Source organism: Ailuropoda melanoleuca, chromosome 13 (assembly GCF_002007445.2).
Source record: "Ailuropoda melanoleuca isolate Jingjing chromosome 13, ASM200744v2, whole genome shotgun sequence".
Classification (NCBI taxonomy): domain Eukaryota; kingdom Metazoa; phylum Chordata; class Mammalia; order Carnivora; family Ursidae; genus Ailuropoda; species Ailuropoda melanoleuca.
In genome coordinates this window covers 71,213,625-71,224,794 of record NC_048230.1, presented here as the reverse complement: position 1 = coordinate 71,224,794, position 11,170 = coordinate 71,213,625, and the positions used below count along the sequence as shown (strand labels likewise).

Genomic DNA, 11,170 nt, shown 5'->3' with positions numbered 1-11,170 from the left:
GGCGGCGGCTCCGGGGAAGCGGACCTGCGCGACGCGCGGTGGCGGCCCCAGCAGGCGCTCGGCCGCTGGGACCGGCCCAGGGCTCAGGCGGCAGCCCTCGGCAGTGCGCGCGGTGGCTTCGCGCACCAGCGTGGCGCCGTAGAACAGCCGCACGTGCAGCCAGCAGTCTGCGGGGCGGGGAGAGGGAGCGCGCGGGGCGTTGGAGGCCCCAGCACCGACCACCCCCTCAACCGGGCAGGGGACACCAGGTCCTGCCGGGCCCCGCCTCGGGAACTGTGGGTGCTTCCTCCGGATTAAATAATGGTAATTCTAATGAACTGGTAGTTGAGCCCCATGGTCAAAAGCATAGGATCTGGAGCCATCTGTACAACAGGGGGCATGACGCTAGGGCCCCAGTCCTAACCTCTGGGGTTCTAGGAGCTTCTTCCCAGCATATATTTTAATGCTGATAGAAACAATAACAACACAGCCGGCTCCATGCCCATGTCCCATAAGACCCCATCCAAGGGGCCAGCAGGAAGCTCAGGAGTTAGGGCTGGGGGCTCTGCAGCCAGGCCCTTGGGTTCTGATGTCTCACTGCCACTTAGGAGCTGTGACCCGCTAGTAACTTTCCCGGGGCTACTAACTGTGTGATTTGGGGCAAGGTTCTTAACCTCTGTGTCAGGTTTCTGTATCTGTAGAGTGGGGATGATGGCAGTATCTATCTCAGGGCTGTGGGGAGGGCTTCAAAAGATACCTGGCATAAACTAAGCCCTCAGTGAATGTTAGCTATTGTTTTATCGGGGCTGGGTGCTTTGGGGGAAAGACAAAAGCTAGCTGGCCCCGACCCCTGGCTCTCCCCAGTTCTGCACACCAGTCAGAGGGGAGGGCCTTGAGACTCCTTACCAGGGTTGCTGAAGTCCTCAGAGGGCAAGGGGCTCCAGTGGTGTGCAGGGTCCTGTCCATGGTACCCTAGGGACGGAGGGGAAGCTGTCAGGCACCACCTCACCCTGGGTCTCTTGATCCCTAGGTCGAGGTTCTGGAGGAGGCCAGAGAGGAGGCAGGGATGGTTGGGGAGATCTGGTCCTTACTGTGGTCAGCCAGAGGGGCTGGGAGCCAGGCAGCGGGTGGCAGGGAGCCCTGCTGGGCCAGTCTGGGCGGTTGCTCCTTGTCTTTATCCTCTGTGTTTGATCTGGACCCATCCTGGCCATTGGGAGACAGGGTCATGAGCGTGGGAGAGGAGACTGGGGGCTGCAGGAATTCCCAGACTGTCCTCTTTGGGGCAGAGGGAGGTCTGGGCAGACTGCAGGCGAGTGGGGTCGATAGAGACTTTGAGGTTTCAGAGCTGAAGACCCTGTCCCTCTTAGAGGTAAAGAGTTGACAGGGTTGTTGGAGGTTATGGGGTCGGAGATGAAGCTCACTGTGATGTGGGGAGAAGTGTGAGGAGCAAATGAGCAGATGTGGGGACAGAGGTGATAGAGTGGGGGGACAGAGGTGACAGAGAAGGGGACAGAGGTGACAGAGATGGGGGACACAAGTGATAGAGATGGGGACAGAGGTGACAAAGATGGGGACAAAGGTGACAGAGATGGGAACACAGGTAATAGAGATGGGGACAGAGGTGACAAAGATGGAGGGGCAGAGGAGATAGAGATAGGGACAGGGGTGATAGAGATAGGGGGACAGAGGTGAGAGAATGGTGACAGAAGTGATGGGGGGGACAGAATATAGAATGCATGGTGACGGAGGCACTAGGGACAGTGGATTGGATCAGGCTGGTGGGGGAATGGGGGCACAGCAATGAACCACGGATGGTGGGGAGGGTGGCGGTAATAGGGGTGATTCAGACAGAGCGATGCGGTGGAGATGCTGGGGTGATGGCGACAGCAAGAGAGCTGGAGGGGCTGGTGAGGGAAAGGCAGTGCTAGAGCTGCATCTGCTGGGGACAGAGTGATGGACCCGAGGATGTCAGGGGCACGGGGTGAATTGGGGGGGAAGAGGGCTGATGCAGACGGTGATGGAGCTGAAGACGGTGGAGGTGAAGGGAACGGGGGACCCAGAGATGATGGAGGCAAAGGGGACGGGAGTGGCGCTGAAGATGCGTATGCAGAGGGAGCAGAGGTAAGAAGAGGTGGAGCTGGTTGGGGGGGGGTGGGGACAGGGACGGTGATGGAGCAGCAGAGGGGGGAGAGGAGGCCAAATGACAGTGCCAGAGAGCACGGAGGGCAGTTCGGGGGAGAGGCGATGGAACTGGCAAGGCTGCAGGGGCTGGAAGGACAACTGACCTGGTCTGTCCTGCAGGCCAGCTCCGTCACTTCTCCAGGGGGTTCCTGCTGGCTCCGAAGAATGTTCTTCTTTTCAGGGGGAGCACGAGCTCTGGCAACTAGATGGAGCAAGAGGCAGGCTGTTGTTTCCTGGGCCTCCAGGGGAGCCCCCCCAACAAAGGTTATCCCACATGAGGAATCAGGGCGTGATCTCAGGGAGGGCCCACCTCTCTCCGGACCTCAGTTTCCTCCTTTTCTAATGGGAAGGGAAACTGAATGTCTACGGGTCCTTCTGTGTTTGCCAGCCCATGAGTTTAAGCTTAAGAAGCCCACCATTTCTCAGGTTACAGATGAGCAAGGGGAGGTCCTCATTAGCCAGAGAGCTGTCCTCGGCCACGACCTCCAGGGGCCCAATGGTACCTGGGCCACCGGCACGGTCGGCCACGATCCGGTAGACCTTGTAGGGGTCGGGGCTGTCCAGTTGGTGGCGCTCGCGCACCTCCCGGAAGTCAGCACTCTTGTTGAGGGCACAGCGGAGCCGGGTCTTCCAGGTGGGGGGGTCTTCCTTATCAATGCCCTCTAGGTGCTTGCCCTTGTGTATGGCCCAGGCCTGCGGATGAGCAAGGGTACTTGGGGAGGGATAGCCGGGGAGAGGGGGCTGCTGCGTGAGGGGGAGGGGCCTAACTTGCCTCCCACCCTTCTCTCTCTCCCTCCAGGCTTCTGTCCCTCTGCCCCTTCATCCTTTTCTCTGTTTCTCCCTCCCTCCATCCAACACGTATTCCTCAAGCTCCTTCTGTGTGCCAGACCCGAGCCAGTGGATGGGGACCAAATGAGGAACAAGACAGACATGGTCTCTGCTCTCCAGGAACTCAAGTCTAATGAGCAAAAACAGCGGCGAACAGCTAACTGGAAATAACTATATTCCAAGTTGTGGATTGTGATCAATTTTAAAAAATAGGATGATGGGATATAAAATAATGGCAGTGATTTGCTATCTGGAGAACTATAAAATTAAATCCTGACCTATCGCCACATACAAAGTTGACTCCAGATGATTCCAAAAACCAAAGATGAGAGGTGAAACTGGAAGCTAATGGGAGATAATGTGGGGAAACTCTTCCAGGGGGAGAGAATGCCTTCTTGAACCCCCTCAAAGGCATGGACCAGAAGGCAAAACAATGACAATGTCTGAAATCGACAAGGGGCTAATTTTAGAACATACAAGGGACTCCGCAAACCAACAGGAAACACAGAGCATCCTCTAAAGAAAAAGTTCTTATCAAAGGGCAAAAATGGGTGGTTTAGGGGCGCCTGGGTGGCGCAGTCGTTAAGCGTCTGCCTTCGGCTCAGGGCGTGATCCTGGCGTTATGGGATCAAGCCCCACATCAGGCCTCCGCTATGAGCCTGCTTCTTCCTCTCCCACTCACCCTGCTTGTGTTCCCTCTCTTGCTGGCTGTCTCTATCTCTCTCAAATAAANCTCAAATAAATAAATAAATAAAGTCTTTTAAAAAAAAAAAAAAGGTGGTTTAGGGAGGAGGAAGCCAGAAGCCCATGAGCATATGAGGATGTACTTAAACTCATAAGTATCAGAGAAATGCACATAAAAATGTGAGCTATTGGGGTGCCTGGGTGGCTCAGTCGGTTAGGCGTCTGACTCTCGATCTTAGCTCAGGTCTTGATCTCAGCATTGTGAGTTCAATACCCAAACTGGGCATGGAGCCTACTTAGATTTTTTAAAAAAGGAGCTATCACCTATAAACCAATAAAATATTTAGCGAGTTGGATAATGCTAAGAGGTGGTGGGGAGCCAGATACTGTTGGTGGGCGTGGGATGGTGCAGGCCAGCCTCGTCAAATTAAGACTAAATATACCCTGTGAGCAGAAATTCTAATTCCAAAGGAATTCTCGCAGAGGCTCATGAGAGAGCAGGGCAAGTGGATAAGGGTGTGTGTGTCATGGATGCCCACTATAGAGTTTATGCAGCATCTAGAAGCATCCAGGAGCAACAAATTAGATGTACAGAGAACATCCCCAGCAGGACGCCTGGGTGGCTCAGTTGGTTGAGCGTCTGCCTTCGGCTCAGGTCATGATCCCAGGGTCCTGGGATCGAGTCTCGCATGAGGCTCCTTGCTCAGCAGGGAGTCTGCTTCTCCCTCTGCTGCTCCCCCTGCTTGTGCCCTCTCTCTCTCTCTCTCTCTCTGACAAATAAATTTTTAAAAAATCTTTAGATGTACAGAGAACAGGAATAAATCTTCAGAGCATAATCCTGAGCAAAAAAAAAGGAAGATACGGAATGAGATCTATAGACAACATGAAGCGTATAAGGTAAGAATACACACAAAACAGCCATGTCCACTCTGCAAGAAAGCATACAGACCAAAGATATTCATTAAACACACTGGAATGACCATAGTGGTGGAGGCATTGAATGAATAAATAAGAATATGAGAGACTATTTTAGAAGGGTGGTCAGAAATGCCTCTAAGAGGAAGTGGCATTTGAGCTGAAGCCTGAATGAAAAGGATGGAGTCCAACAGAGAGCTGGAGGAAGGGAGGTCTAGGTAGAAGGAACAGCAAGTGCAAACATCCTGCGGTGGGAAAAGACTGATGGATTCAATCAAGGCCAGTGTAGCTGGGAGCAGAGGAGCCACAGGGGAGGGCAGGAGGAGATGTATTGCTCGCAAGGATCACATTCAGGGCTAGGGGTTGGTGGGTGGTTTAACTGATGAATCCCATTCAGTCCTTACCCTCAGAGATTCCAGGCCCGGTGGGGAAACTTGGACGCCAAACAGAAAAGCCAGCTCCTGGGTTGGTGCTGCTTGGCAACGGTGAGACCTTTAAGGCTTGACTGGGCTGCTGCAAACAGTGGGCATAGTACCCTAACCTGATGTGGTGGTGAGGGGTGTAGGATGAGTGGTCTGGGGTTAGCACAGTGCCGGGTACACGGTCAGTGCTTTTTTATTGCACTTTAGTTCATTATAGTACGGCTGTAACTGAAAGTTAACCTGGGCACAGGGCACAAGGTGCTGTCACCATGGTGAAAGAGGGACCTTTGCTTTGTCCGCTGTGGTGTCCCCCAGTGCCCGGAATGGTGCCTGGCGCTCAGGAGACGCTCTGTAAGTCTTTGTGGCATGAACTGAGCTGGGCCTCGAGGGTGAGTAGGAAGTTGCCAGGTGGGATGCCGTTCCCGGCGGGGGAAGAGCTTGAGCAAGGGCCTGCAGGTGTGCAAGGGCTTGGTGTGTTCGGGGAACAGCCAGCAGCCTGCGGTCGCCGGAGCTGGGGATGCCCGGCTGAGGGTATGTGTACCGTCGGTTCCCATATTTGTGGGAGTCACGTTCTTTAAAATCGACACAAATGCTGACCGAACAGATGCAGCGCTGGGTCCCTGGGAGCCCCGGTCACACCCTTTTCATCAACTAACCAGTGTGTCGCCTTGTTTTATGGGTGCTTCTGTGGAAGAAACACTTTATTTAATATTAACTGTTGCTTTGTTGAACTCAGGGCCGACAGCACTGTAACTCTTGCCTGAATGAAGCTTGTCTGACGTGTATTTTTTTCTGTAAGACACATCACAGCCTTTCCGTGTGTGGGCACATTAGTGCTTCGGCCTTACACAGGCTGGGGGGGCCGTCTTAAATAGTCAAGTCACCCACAAAAAGCACAAACATGAAAAACGTGGCATTAAATAGCCCTTGAAAGGGGCCCCTGTTCCCAGTAGAAAAGCTGGAACGAGAAGGCAGAACGCCACTTGGTCAGCCTCGGCAGGGACGCACGTCTGGGGTCCTGTGTCACCGTTCTGCACATGCCCGTGGGCCGCAAAAGTGCCTTGAGTATTGATTTTGGAATTGCAACTACATCTTAGCGAGTAAGCACACTTGCAAATACGGAATCCGTGAATCATGAGGATCAACTGCATGTGATGGGGAAAGGGGAAGAGGAATGAAGAAAGGAGAGATGAATGGGACCTGGATCAGGAAGGCCCTTGCAGGCCAAGATTTATCCCGTGCCCTTGGGGGCATCAGGAGGGTGTGAAGCTGGGGAGTCACTCGAGTGGGTCAGTGGTGGACTGAGGGGAGGGGAGGGCCAGCCCTCAGAGTCTCCCTCCTCCGAACAGCACGTGGTCCTAAGGGATGGGCCATGTAACCCTGTTCAACACCTCCTGAGTGCCCTCTGTGGGCCAGCCCTGTGCTCAGTGCCACGACCCTTGGGTAGCTGTAGGCAGGCTACTGCAGGCCAAGTTGTTCCAATGGAGAAAGCGGAGGGAATCTGGGATGGCCTAGGAAAAGCACTGAGTTGGAGCTTCATATATGCATTCAGCCAACAAATGCGTTAGGGAAGGCTCCGAGGAGATGTTTCAGCTGAGCGCGATGGGAGTTGGCCAGCTGAAGGGGAAGAGGAGAGCGTATTCCAGGCAAGGGGGGCAGCAAGTGCAAAGGTCTAACACTGAGAGAGACGTGAAGCATTTAGAAACTGAAAGAACTGTCCGGCCAGGTCTAAAGCCGGGATAGGGAAGGGTGGGGAGCGATGAGGCCAGGGAGGAACAGTTCAGGCGCTGCTCAGAGGTCTTGGTAAGGAGTTGGAGCTTTATCACAAGAGCAATGGGGAGCCAAAGAAGGATTCTGAGTAGGGAAGTGTCAAGGCAAGATTGACATTTAGGAAGAGCTCTCTGGAGGACCGAAGGAGAAGCGAGGGGCAGGGGGAAGCAGGGCACTCTGTGAGGTCACTGGGATTGTCCTGGTGAGAGACATGGGAATGGGTCCAAACAGATGGACTACAGAGACGCTTCATAGAAGAGCCAGTGGGCCTTAGTGACAGAGAGCAGTGAGACTGGAAGGCGGGGGAGAGGCCAGGGCTCAGGTGCCTGGCCCTGGGGGACAATCGGTGCCCTCTTCCATTTGGGGACACACACAAGTTTGTCGAGGCGAGCTATTAAGCGTGGTGCTGAGAGTTCTGGGGGCCATTAGACCTGCAGGCTTGGAGCCTGAAGGGAAGGCTGGGGACTGTGAGGCTCATGCCAAGGCTATGAGGAGGNGGGGGTGGGGGTGGAAGGCTGAGAAGGGGAGGGGCAGCAAGGCAAGAGGAAAATGGAGCCGGAGTGCTGGTGGGGGCAGATTCTGGAAACCAAGTGAGAGTTGAAATTTCAAGGAGGAAGGGTCCACCAGGCCCAGACTCACCCAGGGTTCAAAGATGACGGTGATGGGATCTTGGGCTGTGGCAACTAGTGATGTAAGCAGGAGGGACAGAAGCCAGACTAGGGGTTGGGGAGGAGAAACTGGGGGCTGTGAGTGAGAGAGTGATGACCAGGCCCTTCAGCCTGTGAAGCCGGCGCTGGAGGTGGCTGTGGTGCTTGGGTTAGTGGGGGAGGGGGGCCCGAAAGGCAGTTGGTTGCTTATTGCTCAGGGGAGAGATTCCAGAATTTCAGTGTTGATGGGAAGGAGGCAGTCTGAAGTTAATGAGGACCAAGGCAAGGGAGGGCCCTAGAAGGGCTGCTGTGGGGAAGCACAGAACACGTCCCCAGGCTGCTGGGATCGGCGGTTTGGAGGGGTGGGAGGTTGTGGGATTCCCCCTCGGTGGCGTCCAGTTTCCCCGCGGGGAGGGAGGAGAGGCCTCCGGGGAGGTGGGGATGATGCAAGGATGGCACCTTTGGCTGATTGTTTCGGAGCGCGTCGGGGGGGTCTCCCGTATATGCACAACACTTTGCGCAAGCTAGACACAGTTGAGGCGAAGGGGCGAGCGAGTGGCCCCGGGTCGCACAGCGCGCCCGTCAGCCGGGGCGCCCCGCCGCTCCCGCCCCCTTACCCTGAAGAGCGCCGCGTCCTGCTGCGCCCGGTAGCCCTGCCGGGCCGCGTGCTTCCAGGGGATGCGGAAGAGGGTCTTGCCTGCGTCCTCCCAGCGCAACCCCGCGTAGCGCCCGCTCTCGATCTGCGCCACCAGCCAGTCGCGGAGGCGCAGGGGATCCCCGGCCCCCGCCATCGGTGGCCTGCCGTCGGGGACCTTCCCTTCCTCCCTCCGCCAGGGGTCGCCGGCCACCCGGGACGCAGGGCGCCGGTGGCCGGGTCTGGGCCGCGCGGCCGCTGGGACCCCGGCGCGACAGGGAATAGCGAAGCCACCTGGATGGAGCGCGGAGGCGGCGAAACCGAAAGTTCTGGATGGGCGAGTTTCGCTTTCCTTTCTGTCCCACTGCCCGGGAGGCCCTATTCTTTCGCCCTCCCCTGTGGTAGCCTGGCTCGAGGGCGTCGCGCCGCTCAGAGGGGGCAGTTAGAGGCACGGTGGGACGCCAAGACCCACTGGAGGGTACGGGGAGGGTAGCCGGCGATCTGTCCGTCCCCGTGGAGGGGCCCCGGCGCCACCCGTGCACCTGTTCTCTGTTCCTCCCAGGCTATGGGGAACTTACAGGTCTCTTTTCAGCACCTGGGCTGTACAGATTGTAAAGCCACAGTGCTTCTTAGACTAATCCCATCAGAATTGGAAGGCAGAGACTAGTTTAAAATGTACATTCCTTGCTTCCATACCAGACCTGCAGAAAAAGACTTTCTGGGCAAGAAGCCCAGTACCCTGCGTTTAACGAGTTCTCCCGTGGGATTCTGATCCACGTGGTCCGTGGGCCACACTTGGAGAAATATTTCCTTAAATACTGGGACTCCTCGCCTACTGATGGCTCACTATGGTGTTGGCCTGGCTAAAGCCCTTCCTGCAGGTTCTCGGTTGGTTCTTACCACCGCGTGTGAGATGGGTCTAATTACCCATTTTATTATTAAGAAGAATAAGGCTCAGAGAGGTTAAAGCCCTGTAACAAGGTCGTAGAGCTAGTACATGGAGGCAGTCAGGACTTAAACCTGTGTGTCTCTCTGTCCTCAAGGCCTAAAGAGAGCCCCACACTATCTCCCAAAGGCTTGCACCTGGGATTGAAGGACACCCACCCCCCATAGAAAGTATATATAATTTTTTTCATGTCTATGCATTTTTCTAGGGTTTCTGTCTTTCATTTGTCAAACGGGGTTTGGAATTTGAAAGAGGTCAAGTAGCCCAGACTGCTACACCCTTTGTTGTGGAAACTAAAACTCTGAGCCAGCGTGAAGCTGGGTGCCCAATCGGCGATCAGCGATCAGCGTTGACCAGAGGCTGGAAGTACTGTCCTTTGTGTGCACCTGTCACGGGGCTTTTTCGTGCTCCCCACCCTCTGTTTCCCCATGCCACATGCCAGCAAGCACTCAATTCTGGCCCCTCTACAGTTACAGCCCCGATACAGACTCACCTGTAAGGCTCCAAGGTTGGGGGGGAGCATTTCATAGGATTAAATCCAAGCATAATAATTACATCTAAGTGGGAATTTTAAGTGTGTCAGACAATCTTTTCATTTTTCTGGGGGGCAGAGTCATAGTGATGAGGAGGATGGGGTTCCCTCAACTTCCCAGCCAGACTGCCCGGATTCAAATCCCAGCCCCACCGCTTGCCAGCTGGTGACCTTGGACATCAGCCTCAGTTTCCTGAGGAGGAGGCTGGGCAGCAGGTGAGGATTTTTTCATCCATCCTCCCGCCCCCTATCTTGGAATGTGGGCCTCCCCCACAGCCCTGAACACAGTGCTTGGTGCATAACGGGGACCCCATACAGGGGGCTATTTAAGATTGGAATTTTTTCAGACCCCTCTCAACTCCAAGTTACTTTTAGTTCAGAAAACTCAGCTCCAATGACCTCTGTTCACCCTCGGGTCAGTTTGCTGCTTGCTTGGGGTGCCCCGAGGCCTTCCCTCCTCCGTGGCTGCCCCCTGGCTTTTAAGCTCTAAGTGGACAGGGTCTTAAATGGGAGAAGATGTTTGTAAATGATATATCCAATAAGGAGTTAATATGCAAAATATATAAAGAGCTTATACAACTCACCCCCAAAAGGCCTACAGGAATCTGATTAAATGGGCACCAAGGAACTGCTTCTTAACAGCCGCCATGGGACACAGACTGCCTAAGTTCAAACCCAGCCTCCCCTACTCTAGCTGTCCTCTGGCAAGCTGCCTACCTTTTCTGAGGCTCAGTTTCCTTCCAGGGATGAAGTGAACTCATGCATAGGAAAAGTCGGGCACGACGGAGGTGCTATCTAGTATTTGTGAATAGGGAGGAGGAGGGAGCTGGTGAGAAGGGTTCAGAGGGAGAAGGGGTTTCAGAGAGAAGGAGGGATTCAGGGGCCTTTTCAGGAGATGGAGGGGGAGGTGAAAGGAGTCCCAGAATTCAGCCCTGCGCAGAGAAGTTTTTGGGAGGTGGCAGGCTCCTCCAGACCCTAGGGCATGCAGACCCTCTCCCAGCCCTGTTTCCTGCAGGCTCCAGCCCCAGGCATAGTCCTGCATCCCTGCCCCTTACTGAATGACTAGGAGGAGCTCCGACAGACAGCTTCTGTGTCTCTTTAATATCCTCCAGGCCCATCCACCCGCCCGCCCACCACCCACTCCCACTCCCGCTGCCTTTAAGGGTGGAGGCCCGGGTGCCCTCTTCCCCCAGCCCAAGGACTAAGGCACCAAGTGGCTGCAGCAGGCCGGCCCAGACACAGAGACGCACGGAGGGAGGACACACAGACTGCGGACGCAGACAAGCAGGGCGGGCATCAGGGGCAGGGGCAGGGCTCAGGCCGCCGAGGGGCTCCCACCGGCTCTGGGCCCGTCCTGGAGGCCGTGGGAGGCCCAGACAGCCCCGAAGGGTTCCGGTCGTAAGGAAGAGGGGCGCCACGGCGGGCCGGGATCCTCACTTGCCGCCTTTGCGGGACAGACACCGTGGGAGGCAAGAGAAAGTCTGCTTGACGCGCGCCAGCAGGGGCAGCGGCCGGTGGGCCTCCCGGGGCGGCCGCGGCACCAGGCGCTGCAGGGTTCCCTCGGAGGCCGCCGAGTGCGGCGCGGGGGACGCGGCCGTGGCCGCGGGGCCCTGGCGGCAGCGCTTGCACAGC

The 11,170-nt window shown here is 55.9% G+C and overlaps 2 protein-coding genes across 2 annotated transcripts in view; both read right to left on the bottom strand.

Annotated features, from left to right (window-relative positions):
- LOC117795746 (interferon regulatory factor 4-like) overlaps positions 1 to 10,623 on the bottom strand; it is a 12,320-nt gene extending 1,697 nt beyond the window's left edge. The window contains exons 1-6 of the mRNA XM_034641596.1: positions 8,044 to 10,623; positions 2,664 to 2,853; positions 2,265 to 2,362; positions 1,071 to 1,182; positions 863 to 951; positions 12 to 309 (exon numbers count right to left, since the gene is read on the bottom strand). Of these exons, the coding sequence (XP_034497487.1) occupies positions 12 to 309; positions 863 to 951; positions 1,071 to 1,182; positions 2,265 to 2,362; positions 2,664 to 2,853; positions 8,044 to 8,217 (961 nt within the window). The 5' untranslated portion in view covers positions 8,218 to 10,623. The remainder of the gene's footprint in view (positions 1 to 11; positions 310 to 862; positions 952 to 1,070; positions 1,183 to 2,264; positions 2,363 to 2,663; positions 2,854 to 8,043) is intronic.
- A 56-nt stretch (positions 10,624 to 10,679) lies between these two features.
- DUSP15 (dual specificity phosphatase 15) overlaps positions 10,680 to 11,170 on the bottom strand; it is a 9,352-nt gene continuing 8,861 nt past the window's right edge. The window contains exon 7 of the mRNA XM_034640069.1: positions 10,680 to 11,170. Coding sequence (XP_034495960.1) covers positions 10,972 to 11,170 — 199 coding nt within the window. The 3' untranslated portion in view covers positions 10,680 to 10,971.